We start from the raw sequence: 21,723 nt of genomic DNA on the forward strand, positions 1-21,723 counted from the left end.
CCCCAAGATTCTTTCATAGCCTATGACACCTCTGCAAATGGATCAAACTTGTCTCCCAAGTGTTACTAGCATGTTGACCTAGAAGCCAACAAACAAGAGTTGGCAAGACTACCAACAAGTCATAAGATCTCAAGACGCAACACATCTAAACATACCTATAACACCTCTACAACATCATCATCATCATCATGAGACCAACATATTGTTTCAATAAGTCATCATGAGCATCAGGACCTACATGAAGACATAGTTTCCAAATCAATTATTGTGCTGACTCAAAAACATGAATGACACCTGAACCATCATCTCCAACACCTGTATATCTACATCATCCACCTATAGTAGCATCTACAATGCCTCCAATCAATGCATAACAAGGCAACAGAAGGAAACATAAGGAAACACCTCCATGAACACCACTAGCACATGAGGAACCAACAACCACACCATTTCCATCATCTAACAATCATGAGTGTGACATCATACGATTGACATCAATGCCAACATAATCATCTCAATGTTAGCTCAACTAGATGTAAACATGCTACAAGGAAGGCATCCAAACATTAGCTATATTGCATAGGGTTGACATCAATGCCAACATAAGCTAGCTACCATCATGAGCCAATTTCAACATCATCTAGCTTGAGCCATGCACACCATAATGCCAACAATCTCCCCCTTTGGCATTGATGGAAACCATACACTAAGTCTAGACCATCATCCTTTATCACTCCCCCTTTGACATCAATGGAAAAGGGTCAACTCCATCTGAATAGGAAGTAAGAAATGAAGTACAAACACTAGAGAAATTGGTCACCATGTGGCTGAAAAGTAATGCATATCAACTAGTGTCCATGCCTCCCATATCAGTAGCAACAAGAAGCATATATAACCAATCATCATTCATAGAAGCATATCACACCAAACAACCTCTAGTAGTGACAAAGATATTCCAACATAAGGTAACTATACAAGCATCAATGAGAAACATCACATAATGTGCAACAATATGCACATGAGCATCAACCAACATTCTCCATAGAAACCATATAGGAAAAACAAAGATCAACCTCACTGCTCAAAGCATGAGGCCAAGAACCCCAACAATCATAACATAGCATGAGGCACACCATGAACACCTCCAAGTGGATGATAATTCCAACGATGTATGGCTGAAGTAAATAGGAACAAATAATTCTCCCCCTTAACACATTTTATCTCCAAGTTGTAGTGACCACTTCCGCTACAAACACTGTTTCCTTTTAACAAATAGAAGCACATATGGACATAGACTCCACATGACCATGGATGGATGACATATACATTGATAAATATATAGATGTAGCAGTGACATAAGACCTCATACATGACCAGTATATGACCATAACATGACCTAATAACTTATGCTAAATGACCCAAAGATTCATACAATAAAAGTACATGGCTTCATGAACATTTTACATGGATATATCAGTAAATACATGGCTGCTATGATCATCTCCTATGAACAATGACTCAATGACTTATCATTATTGTTACATCAACTATAGCCCATACATGGTTGGTCCATGTCTCAAGTAATATGTATGCATGATGTGCCAATGAACTCCTTCTATGCATGGTTGTACCATTTTTTCAACCAACTTGTCAGTGAAAACAAATGCATATATATGGCTAAACAAATGTACTACTTTCACTTAGAAAACATATGTAAGGAAACTACAAATAATTGAGTGAAAAAAATGAATAATATGCCAAATAATCTAGCCAAATATCATACCATGCATAGCTCCCCCTGAGCTTAATATACCTCCAATAGAAAAGATGGTCCCATGGACCTGAATGACCATGAGGCTCAAATGAACTCATCAAAATTTGTTGCAATAACTCATTCTCATCAAGATTCCATACTTCTGCTATACACTCCCCCCAAGGTTGAGCACCTCTCAGGAACATCTACAATCCTCTATAAGTAAGTAAGAAATAATCACGGACTACAGGAGGGAATGCTCTTCACTACTTCAAGAGCTACTGCTCCTCCTTTTTCGACACGGTCTTTAGCTGCTTCTTTTCTTCCTTCACTTGTTTTCTACTAAGTCCTCCTTCTTTCTGCTGCTTTTGCCTATTTTTCCTTGAATAATGGAGTAGAAAACAATCTCTTACCATATGACCAAAGTTATGACATGTGTAGCACTCCACATGGCTAAGATATTAAGCAAGAGAATTAAATCTCCTGCTTCTCATTGCAGATATATACCTTGCATGAAATTTGATTCTCCTCCATTGATTAGTTACGCAATCAACTTCCTTATGGCCAAACAAGTTACTTGAACAACAATAATGATAAAAGGCATGATTATACATGTTGGCCAATCTGCTTGGTTTTTGATACTATTGTAAACTCCATTGATTAGATCTATATGTTCTTCTCTTGCAATTAGCTGCAACATGCCCAAAGCTATGACAGCTGTAATATTCTACCTTATGCATGAAAGGAACAAAAGGACTTTGTTTCCTTTGAAATTTTAAAAATATGTCATGATCCTCTCTTGGAGCAAAAGATCTTCTAAATGTAGGTGCTCGTTGAGGTTTTATTTTCTATGTTGTTGTTCTTGTTGCTTCATCTACTGCTGGTTTTGCTTGTTGTTTTCTTGGTTCCCACTTTTTCTACTGGTATTGTTTGTTATAGGCCTCTTGGGTTTTTTTTTTCATGCAAACTGGACACCGTTTCGAAATCCAAGACCAGATATCCAATGATGATCCCTAGATCTCAAGAAAATTATCCAATGCCACTGTGCTCCTCTCCATATTTTGCTGCTTTCTCAAGGACACAACTTCAACTTCTACTCTCTCACACTCATTTTCCTTTTGTTGGTACTACTTCCTCATGCCTTCCTCAACCTTTTCTGGTTCTTCCAATTTAATGTTTAAGCTGACAATCTCTTCCTTGAGCTTGGCCTCCTTATCATCACATATTTGTAATAACTTTTCTTAATCCTTGCATGCAATTGTTACTATAGAAATCTCAGCTCTAAGAACCTTAATATCATTCTCATCTTCACTAGGCACTTCAGCATGATCAAAATCTGAATCATCAAAATTGTAACTCAAAAGAAAATCATTAATATTTATACCTTTAGGTTCATGATTTTCTAGTTTCTTGTCATCATTAGTTGAATCATTTGCACTAGTAGGATGAGACTCTTTTGGCTGAGATTATTGAGTTTGAAGGCCCTTCTTCTTGTTATTCTTATTATTTCTCTTTTTCTCATTCTCCATATTGTTGTTGGTACCACCTCCAAATATGGACTCTAGGTTGTCTCATATTTCTTTGGAATATTTCAAACCTACTAGCCTATTTCAATCATCATCATGAAGACTCGTATATTATGCATCAAGCTTGCGCATCCTTCTACAAAAATTTAGGTGCAATTGGATCCTTTCCACATCCTTCACATAATAGTCTCCAAATGTTAGATCCATAAGATAAAAAATGAGATTAAACATTCTCTCTCCATAACTTGAAATTTGCAGCAGTAAGGACAACCACTCCTTGAGAAGTTATTCTAAAAAAAAATCTATTTTTTAGCCAACAAACCCCAGATCTAATCTCTAGTGATCAAGCTGCAACCAAGAGCCCTTCTTTGATACCAATTGTTGGAAACCTTTGAGCACTGCTAAGAGGCGGGTGGGGGTTAATCAATAATGTGTCTTATTATCAATTTTTACCACTTTAAACTTCTCTACTGAATCACATTAACCAAAAAAACATTATATCATTACATGCATTGAAACCATATAAGAAGCTAAAACAAGTTAACTATGAGAGAAATAATAATAAACACATCAAACACACATCCAAGCAAGAGACACAAGATATATGGTGAAAAACCCTTCACCGAGAAAAAAACCACTTTTGTTGTTGCTATGCTTCTTTTAGTCTTCTATCAAGCAAAATGTGTCTTTGACATATATTGTTGACTCTCATCAGCTAGGGGACTCGACCTCAAATACAATCAATTGAATCCCATTAGCCAGGAGACTCGATTCTACTGATCAGATTGGAAGACTATGTTATCACAAGGATCTACGAACTACTTTCTGCTGAAATCCACCACGATCAACAATCCTCACCCAAATTTGATTGGACTATCAAACTACCATTAGATTGAGAAACTATTCCATTTTCTGAAGCTTCACAATCACTGCTCCACACCATGAAGTCACTACTCCTCTACTCTATGCAGAACTAATTTCATCTATTTTCAAACTGCATCCATGACTATCTTCTCAACTTGATTCATCTCTGCAACACAATCATAGCAATAAGACAATCTCATCAAAACAAAGAGTAAAAGCACCACAATCATATGCTTTCCACACAAACAAAATAGTGGCGACAATGCATGCATTAAATCTGAATAATAATATCACCAATATCTAAAATAAAAATCATACTCAACGATTATAACAAACCCTCACACCAAAATATGAATGTTGCATAATACAATCAACAACATAAAACATAATGGCTATGTTCCAAATGCATCAACAGCTCCTGCAAAACAAAAGTGTGACTCTCTAATATGGAGCTATACCAAGCTATCCATCTCTTCCAATGCCTCTGCTACAATTCTCTGCTCTCTAATATGCAATCTAAAGTTCTAAATCAAAACATTGCTTCAACAAATAGGTCTGCTCACACTACTGCCATTAGAGCCCATACATTGAAGAATTTATTCTCTACACTCAATCTGAAGTATTCTTATACTTCTCTACAACCTTCTCACTCATACACTCACTCATCCAATTATCACACAACTCCAAAGTAAGAATACAAAACATGGAGGGTGAATTTCACCTTTGGGTTGAGATAAATTGTGCACGAAGTTCACAAAATAAATGCACTATCAGCACTACTTGTGAACTAAAGGTGTTCACATCATTGGGGGACCTTGTCAAACCATTCCGCACCTTTAAAACTTAATCTAAAATATTATGAGAATTTCCATGCCAAATTAAATTCAATTTGCATGAGGAATCTAGAGAATTTTCTGAGAAAAGGATCAACAACATGGACAACTCCAATTACTTTGGTTTGCAACCGCTACCATAGGATTGTCTGCCATGGGTTGGAGCCTTTCAACCACTCCCACATGCTTGCATGAAAACGGTGGGGGAAAAACCTATGGAAACACATCAAACCTCAACCCATAACCTCTATCAATTGTTTGGTCACAATCTCCATCTCTTGTACATGGCTCCAAGCCTCTGTCATAGCCTCTGACAGCTCTACAAATGGATCAAACTTGTCTCTCAAGTTTCACTAACAAATTGAGCTAGAAGGAAACAAACAAGAGTTGGCTGGATTGCCAACAAGTCCTCAAATGTCCTAAACCACCTGCTCAAGCTGCAACACACCTAAACAAACTAGTAAAACCTCTGCAAGATCATATTTTTGCAACAAGTCATCTCCATGAGGATGAGGACCTAGATGGAGGTCTAGTTTCCAACTCAACTAGTCTACAAATTTAACAACATTAATGACACTTAAGCCATCATCTCCAACACCTGTAGATCTGCATCATACACTTGTAGTATCATCTTCAATGCCTCAAATCAATGAATAATAAGAAAACACCTCCTTGAACACTGCTATCACATGAGGAACCAACAACCACACCAATGCCATCAACTGACCATCATGAGTGTGACAACATACGATTGACATCAATTCCAACACAATCATCTTAATGTCAACTCAACTAGCTACAACCATGCTACAAGGAAGGCATCCAATCATCAACTATACTATATATGGTTGACATCAATGCCAACATAAGCTAGCTTGCATCATGATCCAATCCTAACATCAACTAGCTAGAACCATGCACACCTTAAGGCCAACATCACACAGTTCCTCTCATGCTATGTTAGTTTCCTTGATTCTGAGGAGCTTACATGTCCTTCTTGCATTAAGACTCCACTACTTCCTTCCTTGTAGGCATCTGTGCAAAGTAGTAAATCCTTCTCTGGGTCTTTTATCCTCAGAATAGGTGAATGTGTGAGAAAGTAATTAAGTTTCTCAAAGCTAGCTATGCAGTTTGATGTCCATCAAAATATTACTCATTTCTTTTTTAAATTTGTGATTGGATGTGAAATGTTTGAAAAAACTTGTATGAATTGTTAGTAATATTTGGCAAGCCCCATGAATAATCTAATCTCAGTAACATTTCAGGGAGTGGTCCACTCCATTAATGCCTTAATATTTTCTACTTCTCACATTGGAATATATCACATTTATTACGTTTGGCATATAATTTTTGTTCTCGTGCTAATTTCAACAATGCCTTCAGGTGATCTTCATGTTCTTCTTTGGATTTTGAAGAAACCAAAATATCATCAAGAAATACTAGCACAAACTTGTTCAAATACTAGTTGAGGATATTTTTCATCAGGCACATGAATGTGGTTAGGGAATTTGTGAGCTTAAATGGTACTACTACAAACTCCTATGTTTGTATCTCAATTTGAGAGCTATATTAAGAATATATTCATCTTTAATTATAATGTGGTGATATCTAAATCTCATATCTATATTGAAAAACACTATGGTCCATATCTGTTGATGAAATAGATCATCAATTCTAGGAAATGGGCATTTTTTTCTTCATTTTAGCTTTATTTAAATACGTATAATTAATGTATAATCGTAGTGCTCCATCCTTCTTCTTTACAAATAGCATTGGGGCTCCCGAGGGTGATACATTGGGTTTGATGTATCATTTATCCAACATTTCTTTTGACTGCAATTTTAATTCCACCAAATTTGTTGTGCTGATATGATAGGGGGTTTTAGAAAATAACACTGAATCATGGATCAATTCAATGGAGAATTCAATTTCCCTATTGGGTGGAAATCATGGAAGTTCCTTTGCAAGTTATTTTATTTTAAGACAAGACTTTACCCACGTAGAAATGAGGTATAAGTCATTTGGATGCAAAATGCCCACGTACATCAAACCCGTCGTAGTTGTAAGTGCTCCATCCCAATAATTCTCTTCTCACAAATGATAAATAAATGCAACCGGTCCCTAGAGGTGGAATTAATGATTGTACAAAGTCTTACTATTCAAATTGACGGGCAATATAAATCCTCAAGATTAACAATATGTAATGCATCTAATACAAACAATCAAATAGGATTAGAAAACAACATCTACATTGAAATCAATGCATCTAATGTAAGCACTCAAATGACATTAGAAATCAACATCTACATTGAAATCAATGCATCTAGTGCAAGAAATCAAATAGAATTAGAAATCCACATCTACACCAAAATCAATGCATCTAGTGCAGTAATGAAATAGGATTAGAAATCCACATTTACACTAAAATCAATGCATCTAGGGAAAACAATCAAATAAAATTAGAAACCAACATCTACACTAAAATCAATGCATCTAATTCAAGCATCGAGATAGGATTAGAAATCATCCTCTACACTGAAATCAATGCATCTAGTGCAGGAAATGTTCTTCATGTCTCCCCCATCCATCTAATTTTAAAAAATAATTTTAATAACTTACAGTCTCAATATTAACAACATCTAATCCATATAATGGAAGAATCAAATAGAATTACAAAACAACATCTAAATTCAGTCATTTTTTGTTGTTGAGAAAGTGATATATTTATACACCAAGGTTATACTGTTTGTAAAATACACCTCTCGTTGCCACCAATAGTTTTAAGCCTGAATTAATTTTAGGTCGGAATTTTTCTTGTTGCATGATATAAACACTAAAAATAAGAATCAAGAAAAAACAAGCCCCCAAAACAGGGGAGGAAACACCTCCATTTTTTAGAGTTTGCGTCACTGAGCTACTTGAACTTGTAATATTGCGATTTTTCTTAATATGTTAGGGGTGAGTGGAGGCCAATTACAGTGGCTCTGCATAAAGGGCATGAAGAGTTATTAACAGTACATGGAAGAAGCCACCGATGAATGAAATTATTAAAAAGCAACAATATATATTATATTTATGAAGTATAATTAAAATTTTAATATATATATTAAACTTTCGTTTTTAATTAATTAATTTATTTAAATTTATTAATAATTTAATTAATTTCATTTTCCAAAATAAAAAATTTAATAAACTTCAAAGGATTTAAACTCTTTATTTTTATCATATACAAAATTCATGTAAAAACGTATACTTCCGAACTCTTTAGTTAGTATTTATGGTAGGATTGTGAATCTGCTTTTGTCTGTGTGATCAGATCTTCTAAAAATAAGTGTACGGATCGGATAAGGCGATTAGAGATGACGAGTAATTGGAAAATGGCGATCCGATTGAATGGACATCGTAATGGTAGGTGCGGAATCAGTGCCACGTCAGGTGTTCTACTTTAGTTCGCTTTTAGAACTGTTATCCTCGCCATTCCAAAACTACTGGCTGGGAATCCTTATCCTCAGCATTTCAAATCTACGCGCTGAAATTAAGCGCATGCGTTTTATATTTTATCGGGATACATTTAATTATTATTATTGGAATTTAATTATTTTTTTCAGGGAGAAAATTATCATATGGCCGAAGCCAGCAGATTTTTACAACATATGGCTGAAGCCAGCGGAATCTTTTACGGCATAGCCGTTACAAATATCGTTCATATAATCGAAGCCAGCAGATGATCAAATCGTGGAAGCCTCAACAAAACACCGCAGCAGAAATCGATCCCAGCTGAAAGGTGCGAAAGCCATCAACCCCAACCGTCATATGTTATGTTTTCATTGTTTATATTATAATTTTAAATATATAAATAAATATGATATTCTAAAATTCCTTAATATATGTAGAATTTCATTGATATTTATAATTTCAATTTATAAATATCATTCCCCTGGACGATACAGTAATGAATGGATGCACATCTGTATTTCCACTCCTTTTCCGAACTAGCACGGATTGATGTTCATAATGAAAATTAAATTTACATAAATTTATTTTAAATACATATTTAATTTGAGGTGAAAGGGATTTATTTTTCATATGTAAAATATTTTATGAATTGTAAAATTATTTTAAAATTTTTTATTTAAATTAATATAAACAAAATTTCAATTTTAATAATGATATTCTTACACATCATACAAAACAGTAAAATAAACATCTCAACTCAATGATCCATAAAAACATCTCCACTCCACTCGCACAACATCTCCACTCGCACTCGGGGAACTCCGGGCTACTTGGATCCAGGTTTTGTTTGTGGACAGCTCATGGTCTAGGCCCTAGGGTGGTCTTTTACACCTTTACAGCTCAAATGTTGTAAAGTTGCAGCTCAAATGTTGTAAAGAGTTTGAAAGGTTTTAATTGTTTAGATGTCTCAAGGTAACATGTTATAAATTATATTACATTAAAAGTTAAATGTATTGATAAACGACTATAAAAAAACTTTAAAACTTACTTGCATTCATCTTTGTTGAAGTTTTATGTTTTTAATACTTTAATATAAATTGTTATTTTGGTTCCAAAAAAAGTGAGATATTGTTTAAAAAATAATTTATTTAATTTTTATGTTGACCACATTTTGTATAAAAAATCGGAGTGAACTGAACTAAATTTTTAGTGGAGAGTTTAAATGAACATTTTAAATTTTTCATTATCATTTTATACGGGCGAGATTGGTCGCTCCATTAACTGAAGGATTAGTGAGCACGCAGCTGACTTCAAGTATATGAGAACCAAGTCTTCTGCTTTAAGGAAGCATGTGGAGAAAACCAATCACCATGTCTACATCGAAGAAGCTAGTGTAATGCTAGAGTGTAGCAATTCCATCACCGGAAATTTAGGGAAGCCCTTGAGATCAGCCCTCTCCTCCTAGTCGTTTTTCCCCTCAAGTTTTTTTTTTTTTTTTTTTCTTTTTTCTTTTTCTTTTTCTTTTCTTCTAATACTTGAATTCTCTAATATTTATATATTCAAGCTCTTTGACTTTTAAATTAAAATTAATATTTTATTTTATTTTATTTATTTATTTATTTTAGTTTTTATTTATTTATTTATTTATTTTTTAATACTTGAATTCTCTAATATTTAAATATTCAAGCCCTTTGACTTTTAAATTAAAATTAATATTTTATTTATTTATTTTATCTTATTTTATTTTATTTTATTTTTTTATTTTTATTTATTTATATATATATTTTTTATTTATTATTCATTATTATTATTATTATTATTATTATTCATTTATATATATTATTTTAGTTTATAATTAATTTAAAACTAATATACTAATTTTTACCTTTAATAAATTATGAATTAATACCGTAATTCTCCAATATTTTATATCGGGATACTCTTTGACTATGAATATGAATCTAATTTATTTATTTTAATATATATTTATAATTATATGTCCTTTTAGCTTATATTTTAAAATAGAATTAACTATTTATAGATTGTTCTATTTTTAACTTATACAACTAACTAATATTCATATAACATCTTTGATAAATAATTAATTAATTTATTTATTTACTTAATTTAGATTAAGATTTAAATCTCCCTGTAATGTACCCATCTACCGAATAATATTTTTTTTTTTTTTACATAATGTTAATCTTGCATTTACATCCACACGTGCAAGGACAGGATTACATGTATTTGGTGTTAATTCTTCGGGTTTCAATGTTCAACTTGAAAAGTTGGGATGACGTGTTCTCCTTTAACGTTACCGGAAAAGTCCTTCCGTAGGTTCATGGTTATGGCTGGCTTTACTGCTGGCAGTGCCAGCTCTGAACACTTGGCTCCGGCATTTAATTCTGCCGGCTCTGCCACGTGATGGGATGAGGTCCGGGTGCCTCTGGAAGTCGCGCCCTCGAACTCGCCACCCTCATCGACGGCTCAGATGATCCGCTGCCATCCAAGGGTTGTGCTGCCACATGAGGTTTCTCCTTGGTTTATTCGATGGCGCGAGGTACCAAAACAAGTCTTCGGCATTCTGCAGCAGCTCTAGCCAGCCTACTATGAACCCATCCAGAATCCTTCACTTTGTGAGGATGCCACCAGCCCTTCATTCTGTCGAGCACTCACGGGAAGTCTGCCTGGTTACTCAGCTTCTTGTTTTTTTTTTTGGTAAGTGTTGCGCCATGCAGTAATTTTTTGAAATGTTCATTCCCTTTTCTTGCCTCTTACAGGCCTTTATTGATTTATTGTTAAGCTCTTACAGGACTTTGATTGATTAATTGTTCAGTTCAGTTAATGGGTTTTCTTATTGGGTTTGCTTCATGGTCGAGGATGGTGTTGTCCCCCTCCGCATTTGCTCCTTGGGTCTAGACATCACTACATGGCCTCTCGAATCTTTCCGGCTTCTAAACCCCTAACAGGTATGTTCTTTCAACAGTACTCTCGTTATGGTCAATTGCAAGGTTGGTTGTCAGTTATTCATTCCTCGAATGGTAGCAGAGGGGTTTCTCTCTTGGTTTCTTGGAACAGTCCAAGCGGCCCTCGGCCTTACGTCCACTCTTGATTGTTTGACACAGAGAGATGGCGAATTCCTACGCCATACTAGTCCTGCACCCTTCCAGCTTCAGGGAAACTTGTCCTCGGTGTAGCTGTGCTGAACCGAGGTCCTGGATTTTTCATTGTTTTTAAGCATGGACATGCCTTCGGGCTTCTCTTGAGTTGTTATGTAATTTAATTTTCTAATTATGAACATAGCACAGGACAAAACCCTGGTGAATACCTCTCGTTTGGTTGCAGTTGAGTAATACAATGTATCAATGTTGTTTTCTTCCATTTGTCGAGTTAAGTTATAGCCCTCGCGGCCTTTTTGTATGCTATAACCAAGAATGTTGGTTTAACCTCTGTTGTGCGTTAACTATTATAATGATTTAGTTCTAGCGTTTCTCTCCAGGATTTTGGATTGATGGCGGTTTATCTGTGGACATCTAATTGTAATAATTTTGTTGTTAATGCACAGTCTTATACATTGAAGTATCTCTGTAGTATTCTTGCCTGTTAAGTTTCTCTTGTCGCGTTTTGGTAAAAGCTGCCCCCGTGTGGAATACCAGATGTCTGTTTGGCAAACTCCTGGGTTGCATGAGGGCATTCACCCTTGGGAACTAGCCCTAGCATTCAACTGGCCTACCATGTGAATGATTTTTCGATTCTGTATTATATTTTTTTTTCTAAAAAAAGAAGAAACCCTAGCACCTCTACACAGAGGTCTCGTTAATGGTTTAATGTAATGGTAGCATGAGTATTTACCATTGTTTGGTTAGTTAAATGCACATTCAATATTCTGTTATTTATTTACAGGATTATATCTTACCTTAATTTCAGTTTCAGTTGGGATACTTGTGAATGGAAAGAAGACAAAGGCTCTGTATACATTTTTTTAAATAATTGAAACCCTTACATCATCCTCTCGGCCACTACAATCGTTTTTCCTCACACTCTTGTAGTTGATGGTCCTACTATCCGCGCATTAAGTTCCTATACTTATTTCCTGAAAGTTTACTATGTTTTCATGCATTCACATGTGCATAAGAGGTTGTCTTTTTAACATCCGTTTACTGCCTACTGTGCCAGTTCTCTTTTGCCCAATTTCGGGGTCAACCTCTTGCCTTTCAGATTCCGCTGTAATTTCTTAAATTTCCCACCTTATATTAAAGTTTACTTTACTGTCAGTCCCTGCAGACCTTACCACAGTTATCACTTAATTCATTTAAGAGGGGAAAAAAAAGAAATACAATTCTCTACACATCCCCTAACTCATGCCACAGTAAGAATAACTTCTAAAGAAAGACATCTATATCACCTTATGGGTTATTGGAATAAAAACCCTCCAAACCCTCCTACAATACAAATGTATTTCAACAGATATTTACCAACTATTCTGTTCTACAGGGTTCTTTTACAGACCTGGAATTGTTGTCTGTTAGAATCTTTCTGATAATCACCCAAACCTGGGTCTGCTTCAATTCAATCTCCCGACGATGAGATTCATCTTTCGAGACCAGAATCTCCCCTCTTGCTTCTTGCTAGACAACAGTCTTCTACAAGCTACTCGTACATCGAGCAGGGCTATCTGGTCATAACCAGACTTACCCACCTTTTCTTTCCTTCTTAGATATTTTTCTCTTTTTTTCTCTGCCTATCACTACAGTGCAGATTTTTCCTCCTCCCTCCTTTTCTCTAGAAACTTTTCCAGTTAGGGGAGGTAGTTAGGGTTGCTTTCACAGCAATTGTCTTTCCACCTCAAGAGGACAACTTCCTCCTTGAGAATTTTTCCTCCTTTTAAGGAAACACTTTTCTTTTTCTCATCATGAAAACAAATTATATTTAAATTTTTAAATAGACAAAAATAACAAGTTCAGTTTACATTTACCATAGTAAATTAAATATTTACATTTTTATCCTGGGGCATCACATCTCGCCCCCCGAGATTGGACATCGTCCCGATGTCTTTCAGCTATGAACAGCCCTGGATAAGCCCTTTTCATAAGTTCTTCATCTTCCCAAGTGGCCTCATCAGGCCCAAAGTGCTGCCACTGCACTTTAACTTGGGTAATATCCCGCTTCCGCAGTGTTACTTCTCTCCGGTCGAGGATGCTTAGCGGTTCGACCCAGATTTCTCCTTCTGGTTCTACCTGCAACAAGCAACATCCTAAGTCAGTTTTCCTTCAAAAGAAAACATTTAGACTGATTTATCGGAGATAATTCTTACCTGAATATCTTGCCATTTAATCACATGTTTAGGATCATAAACATATTTTTTTAATACGGAGACATGAAAGACATTGTGAACTCATATGTGACTCGGCAGAGCGAGCTGGTAGGCCACCGACCCAATTCTTGCTAAGACCTGAAATGGTCCACAGTATCGAGGTGCCAACTTAGCGCACTCGCTCCACTGTAATGTGCTCTTTTTTGCTCGAATCCTCACATACACATGGTCACTGACCTGATACTCCTTAAACCTCCTTTTCCAGTCAGCGAAGTTCTTTTGCCTATCCTGAGCTGCCTTCAGATTAGATCGTACCCTTTTAACCAGTTCCTCCATTTCCTTAAGCATTTCAGGACCTAACATTAATCTGTCTTCCGGTCCACTCCAGCTCGAGGGGGTGCAACACTTCTGCCCATACAATACTTCAAAAGGGCTCATTAACAATGATGTGTGGTAGCCATTGTTGTATGCAAATTCAACCAAGTGTAGATAGTCCTCCCACCTGGTTGGTTGCTGCATCACATATGCTCTCAACATATCTTCCACCACCTGGTTCACCCGTTCAGTTTTCCCATCAGTTTGAGGGTGATAAGCCATGCTAAAGTTCAGCTGAGTTCCCAATTCTTCAAACAATGTTTTCCAAAAGACCGATGTAAATTTTACATCACGATCTGAAATTATTGTCTTTGGTAACCCATGCAGCTTAAATATATTTTGCATGAACACATGGGCAATCTGCACAGCTCTGTAGGTAGATTGTACCGGTATAAAATGTGCTGACTTACTCAGCTTGTCCACCACCACCATGATGGAGTCGTTATTTTTCTTTGACTTAGGCAAACCGGTTATAAAATCCATAGAGATGGTTTCCCACTTCCATTCCGGAATGGGTAATGGTTGTAATAAACCCGCAGGATGTTGATGTTCTACTTTAATTTGCTGACATTCTAGACAGCGTGCCAAATAACCAGCCACATCTTTCTTCATTCCCAGCCAATAATATTCTTTTCGAAGTGCCATAACCATCTTTTGATATCCTGGGTGTCCAGCGTAATGACTCTTATGATGCTCATCCAATATCAGATTTTTAATGCTGTTCTGATTGGGCACGTACAACCTTCCTTTATAATACAACATTCCAGCATCATCCAAGGCGTAATCTGGCTGTTTTTCTTTGCTGTTTGGTTGCTGCACTTGCTATTTTATTTGCTGATAAACAACATCTTGTTTGGCTGCCTTTTTAATCATTTCCCCAAAGGGGCTTTTCACTTTACTGCAGGAAATTTCGTATAGGCATTGCAATTTCCGACTCAAAGCGTCTGCCACCTGATTCTCCTTCCCTTTTAAATGCTTGATCTCAAAATCAAAACCACTTAGGAAATCCACCCACCGTGCTTGCCTTGCATTCAGAGTGGGCTGGCTAAAATAATTGGTCAGGCTGTGGTGATCTGTCAATAACAGAAATTTTCTTCCCATAAGGTAATGTCGCCACATTTTCAGGGCGTGAATCACAGCTGCCAACTCTAGATCATAAGCAGAATATTTTTGCTCATGTTCCTTTAATTTTCTTGATTCGTAAGCTATTACCTTCCCTTCCTGCATCAACACACCGCCTACTCCTTCTTTACTTGCGTCCGTGCACACCACATAATCTTTGTTGGGGTCTGCTATGGTCAAAATGGGTGCATTGGTGAGCAGGTACTTAAGTTGCTCAAAACTGTTTTGACATTCAGGGGTCCACCTAAAAGTCCTTCCCTTTTTCTGTAAGGAAGTAATGGGATAAGCTACCCTAGAAAATACTTCCACAAACTGTTTGTAATAGCTCTCTAACCCCATGAAGGATTGGATGTCCGCCACATCCTTAGGCACCGACCATTCCATTATAGTCCTTATCTTTTCGGGATCCACTGTGATTCCTTCCTTAGAAATTATATGCCCCAAATATTGTATTTGTTCTTTGTAAAATTCACATTTGCTGAACTTAGCGTATAGTTGGTGTTCTCGGAGGGTTTGCAACACTAATCTAAGGTGCTCTTGGTGCTCCTCCATAGTCCGAGAATAAATCAATATATCGTCAATGAAAATCAGCATGAACTTATCCAAATACCGGTGAAATACGTTGTTCATTAGACACATAAAAGTTGTAGGGGCGTTGGTCAACCCAAAGGGTAACACCACAAATTCATAATGGCCATATCGTGTTCTAAAAGTTGTCTTAGCTATATCCTCCTCTTTAATCCTGACTTGGTGATATCCTGATCGCAAGTCAATCTTTGAGAAAATTGTTGCTCCCTTTACCTGATCAAACAGTTCATCGATACGGGGCAGAGGATATTTGTTTTTGATCGTCAGTTTATTTAGTTGACGATAATCTATACACATGCGGAGGGTCCCGTCTTTCTTCTTAACAAACAACACCGGGGCTCCCCAGGGTGACACACTGGGGTGGATGTAGTTTTTGTCCAACAGCTCCTGTAACTGCATTTTTAATTCTGTTAATTCTGGTATGCTCATTCTGTAGGGTGCCCGGGATACCGGGGCTGCTCCTGGCACCAATTCAATGGTAAAGTCTATATCTCTTTTCGGTGGTAGTCTGGGAATCTCCTCCGGAAACACATCAGCAAATTCCTGTATCACAGGAATATTCTCCATTGTAGCTGTTTTATCTTTCGAGTTGGTATAGCCCACTTGGACAGCATAAATCCGACATCCTTTTCTAATACATTTTGATAACTGTGAGGCGGTTATGGGCCGAATTTTCACTGGCCACTTGATTCCTTGCATTTCTTGCTTAATTCCAAGCTCGTCCTTATAACTGATAGTCTTGGTTTTACAATTAATTATGGACCAATGCTTCTCTAACCAGTCCATACCAATTAATATATCGTACGAACCAAGGGGAAGCACATTTAAATCTGTTGTAACTAACTGTCCTGCTATTTTTAAAGGGCAGTTTTTGATCTTAGCATTTACCCGTCTTTTTGCCCCTGTTGCCAACTGGACTAACCAAGGGTCCTTAAACTTAACAGGTTGCAACTTACAATGCTCCACAATTCTAGGGCTAATATAACTTAATGTTGCACCAGGGTCAATTAAAACAGTAACAACAAGGTCCAAGAGTTTACCTTCAAATTCCACCATGGTCGGCTGGTACTCCGCCTGACGATCCTCCAGAGCAGCATTAATCTTTGGTAGACTCCGTCCTACATCACCAATCGTAGAAGCTTCATAGACTTGGGAAACTTGTTCAGTTCCTTTTCGTTGAGGGTAGTTTTTAACGTAATGGGGTCCACCACAGCCCCAACATTGCACTGGAGGCCTTGCTGCCCCTTCATTGTCTATTCTTCTGGGTTGTTCATTGGTTCTGGAATCAGTGGGAGGCTTTAATTGGAGTGAGTTCTTTTGTATGCTTCTGCTGTTTTGTCCTTTGGCGAATCCTTTGTTACCACTTCCACGATTACCTTTGGCACTTCCAGTTAGCTTGCTGCTTTTCTTATCGACCCATCTCTTACCCAAGATTTCTCCCTTCTGCTTGCTTTGCTGGTAGCAAATTCGGGCTTTGCGTATAGCCTCGTCCATCGTCTTTGGGCTGTCAAATTCGATTCTTTCCCTCATACTTGAGGGTAAACTACTGACAAACCTTTGTACTTTAGCTTTTTCTTCCCGAATATAAGGCACATAACGTAGTAATGAAGTAAAACGAGTGATGAACTCGTCCATAGTTTGTTGTCCCAAGCACAGGTCATGGAACTCTCTTGCCTTTTCATCATAGAAGCATTCTGTCAAGTATCTTTCTTTAAAGAATTTTTGAAAATTTTCCCAAGTGATAGTCTGTTCACTCACTCCTTTTACCATCTTAACCTCCTCCCACCACAGGGTGGCTTTCCCCTGCAATTGGAAGATGGCTAACCTTGCCTTAAGATTGTGATCATATTCATACAACTAGAAATATTTGTTCATATTGATCAACCATGCTTCAGCTGCCTCCTCCTGTTCTCCGTCAAAATGTGGCAGTTTGATCTTGCAGAATTCCCCTTGCAACTCTATCCGTTGCCTTTTTGATGTCTGCTGTTCGGAGGCATTATCAGATCGCTCCTCCTCCCTTCCTTCTGACTCTTCAGGTTCTGTATTTTGATTCTGTTCTCCTGACATCCTTTGTTGCTCAGCGTTGGGATTCAGTGGTTGCTGATTTTGCTTGTCAGATAGACTCTTTATAATTCTCTCATGTTCCATTGTTAACCTTGCGTTATCCTCCCTCAATCGGGCCATTTCATTTTTCAATTCCTGCACTGTCTCCAAAATTGCAAGGTTTGTACTACGAGCCTCCTCTCCAAGCTGTACCCATAATTCGGGGTTATTCTCTGCAGGTCCCGGTCCCCCTACAAATTTGTGTGACGCACTGTCTGCTCTCCTCATATTGTCAGTCTTTTCCCTGTACTTAAACATAAAAATAACAGGTGAGTAGTCACGCATCAAAAAGCAAAATAAAAATAAAAAATTGAACTACTCCATAGAGATGGAAATAAATTATATTCAATCTGTATATCAACTCCAATTCCCAGAGGCCACAGTTTCTGAAACTTGGCTCTGATACCACTTGTAATGTACCCATCTACTGAATAATAATTTTTTAACATAATGTTAATCTTGCATTTACATCCACGCGTGCAAGGATAGGATTACATGTATTTGGTGTTAATTCTTCGAGTTTCAATGTTCAGCCTGAAAAGTTGGGATGACGTGTTCTCCTTTAACATTACCAGAAAATTCCTTTCGTAGGTTCATGATTATCGTTGGCTTTACTGCTGGCAGTGCCAGCTCTGAACACTTGGCTCCGGCATTTAATTCCGCCGACTTTGCCACGTGATGGGATGACGTCTGGGTGCCTCTGGAAGTCACGCCCTCGAACTCGCCACCCTCATCGACGGCTCGGATGATCCACTGCCATCCAAGGGCTGTGCTGCCACATGAGGTTTCTCCTTGGTTTATTCGATGGCGCGAGGTACCAAAACAAGTCTCCAGCGTTCTGCAGCAGCTCCGACCAGCCTGCTACGAACCCGTCCAGACTCCTTCACTCTGTGAGGATGCCACCGACCCTTCATTCTGCCGAGCACCCACCGGAAGTCTGCCTGGTTACTTAGCATCTTGCTTTTTTTTGGTAAGTGTTGCACCATGCAGTAATATTTTGAAATGTTCATTCCCTTTTCTTGCCTCTTACAGGCCTTTTATTGATTTATTGTTCAGCTCTTACAGGACTTTGATTGATTTATTGTTCAGTTCAATTAATGGGTTTTCTTATTGGGTTTGTTTCATGGTCGAGGATGGTGTTGTCCTCCTCCGCATCTACTCCTTGGGTCTGGATGTTGCTACATGGCCTCTCGAATCTTTCTAGCTTCTAAACCCCTAACAGGTATGTTCTTTCAGCAGTACTCTCGTTATGGTCAATTGCAAGGTTGGTTGTCAGTTATTGATTCCTCGAATGGTAGCAGAGGGGTCTCTCTCTTGGTTTCTTGGAATAGTCCAAGCGGCCCTCGGCCTTACGTCCACTCTTGTTGTTTGACATAGAGAGATGGCGAATTTCTACGCCATACTAGTCTTGCACCCTTCTAGCTTCAGGGAAAACTTGTCCTCGGTGTAGCTGTGCTGAACCGAGGTCCTGGATTTTTCGCTGTTTTTAAGCATGGACATGCCTTCGGGCTTCTCTTGAGTTGTTATGTAATTTAATTTTCTAATTATGAAGATAGCACAGGACAAAACCCTGGTGAATACTTCTCGTTTGGTTACAGTTGAGTAATACAGTGTATCAATGTTGTTTTCTTCCATTTGTCGAGTTAAGTTATAGCCCTCGTAGCCTTTTTGTATGCTATAACCAAGAATGTTGGTTTAACCTCTGTTGTGCGTTAACTATTATAATGATTTAGTTCTATCGTTTCTCTCCTGGATTTTGGATTGATGGTGGTTTATCTGTGGACATCTAATTGTAATAGTTTTTTGTTAATGCACAGTCTTATACATTGAAGTATCTTTGTAGTATTCTTTCCTGTTAAGTTTCTCTTGTTGCGTTTTGGTAAAATCCACCCCCGTGTGGAATACCAGATGTCTGTTTGGCAAACTCCTAGGTTGCATGAGGGCGTTCACCCTTGGGAACTAGCCCTAGCATTTGACTGGCCTACCATGTGAATGATTTTTTGATTTTGTATTATATTTTTTTTCTAAAAAAAGAAGAAACCCTAGCACCTCTGCACAGAGGTCTCGTTAATGGTTTAATGTAACGACAACATGAGTATTTACCATTGTTTGGTTAGTTAAATGCACATTCAATCTTCTGTTATTTATTTACAGGATTATATCTTACCTTACTTTCAGTTTCAGTTGGGATACTTGTGAATGGAAAGAAGACAAGGGCTCTGTATATATTTTTTTAAATAATTGAAACCCTTACATCATCCTCTCGGTCACTACAATCGTTTTTCCTCAGACTCTTGTAGTTGATGGTCCTACTATCCGCGCATTATGTTCCTATACTTATTTCCTGAAAGTTTACTATGTTTTCATGCATTCACATGTGCATAAGAGGTTGTCTTTTTAACATCCGATTACTGCCTACTGTGCCAGTTCTTTTTTGCCCAATTTCGGGGTCAACCTCTTGCCTTTCAGATTCCGCTGTAATTTCTTAAATTTCGTAGCTTATATTAAAGTTTACTTTACTACCAGTCCCTGCAGACCTTACCACAGTTATCACTTAATTCATTTAAGAGGGGAAAAAAGAAATACAATTCTCTGCACATCCCCCAACTCATGCCATAGTAAGAATAACTTCTAAAGAGAGACATCTATATCACCTTATGGGTTATTGGAATAAAAACCCTCCAGACCCTCCTACAATACAAATCTATTTCAATAGATATTTACCAACTATTTTGTTCTACAAGGTTCTTTTACATACCTGGAATTGCTGTCTGTTAGAATCTTTCTGATAATCACCCAAACCTGGGTCTGCTTCAATTCAACCGCCTAACCATGAGATTCGTCTTTCGAGACCAGAATCTCCCCCCTTGCTTCTTGCTAGACCGCAGTCTTCTGCAAGCTGCTCGTACAGCGAGCAGGGCTATCTGGTCATCACCAGACTTAGCCACCTTTTCTTTCCTTCTTGGATATTTTTCTCTTTTTTTCTCTGCCTGTCACTACAGCGTAGATTTTTCCTCCTCCTCCCTCCTTTTCTCTGGAAACTTTTCCAGTTAGGGGAGGTAGTTAGGGTTGCTTTCACAGCAACTGTCTTTCCACCTCAAGAGGACAACTTCCTCCTTGAGAATTTTTCCTCCTTTTAAGGAAACACTTTTCTTTTTCTCATCACGAAAACAAATTATATTTAAATTTTTAAATAGACAAAAACAACAGGTTCAGTTTACATTTACCACAAGCAATTAAATATTTACATTTTTATCCCAGGGCACTCCCTTTAAATGGTATTTTATTTAAAATATAATTAACTTATATTTTATTTAAAATATATTTAACTATTCTCATTACTCGATTATTTTATGATTATAGTATATTAAGTCACTTATTTCAATATATATTTATAAAATTGTCCATTTACGTTTATTTTAATAAGAAAATTAATAACTGAATTAACTGATTTGAATAAATTTTATTTATACCCTTGATGTTTAAACTAGCCGTTTCCGGTCAAATCTAGCTGTCATTATTCTAGCCGTTACCTAGTCTAGAAATTTGGTCATTGGATATTCTGCCCAATTTATTTATATTACATAGCAAGATCTACTCATTCAACTTGTCCTGACGATGAACCACACTGGTTGGTTCAAAACGGGTGGAAAAAATATCTCTATGTGATTTTCACCGAAGATTCTTCTCAAAATTGATATGGATAACCGAAGCCTAAATCCAATAATTATAATTGTAAGTAAAGAATTTTAACGATTTATTTATATTGCATAGCAAGATGTACTCATT

At 37.2% G+C, this 21,723-nt stretch overlaps 1 protein-coding gene across 1 annotated transcript; it reads right to left on the reverse strand.

The window, feature by feature from the left end:
* Positions 1 to 13,827: 13,827 nt before the first annotated feature.
* On the reverse strand, positions 13,828 to 17,601 carry LOC149236854 (uncharacterized). The gene is made up of 3 exons (XM_089369053.1): positions 16,045 to 17,601; positions 15,334 to 15,606; positions 13,828 to 14,154 (listed from the first exon to the last, which is right to left on the reverse strand). The coding sequence occupies exons 1-3, from the start codon at positions 17,599 to 17,601 to the stop codon at positions 13,828 to 13,830; spliced, it is 2,157 nt and encodes a 718-aa protein (XP_089225179.1).
* Positions 17,602 to 21,723: the final 4,122 nt, after the last annotated feature.

Source organism: Pinus tabuliformis, chromosome 8, assembly GCF_031772625.1.
Source record: "Pinus tabuliformis cultivar Carrire ecotype Pingquan chromosome 8, CPIR1, whole genome shotgun sequence".
NCBI classification, from domain to species: Eukaryota; Viridiplantae; Streptophyta; class Pinopsida; order Pinales; family Pinaceae; genus Pinus; species Pinus tabuliformis.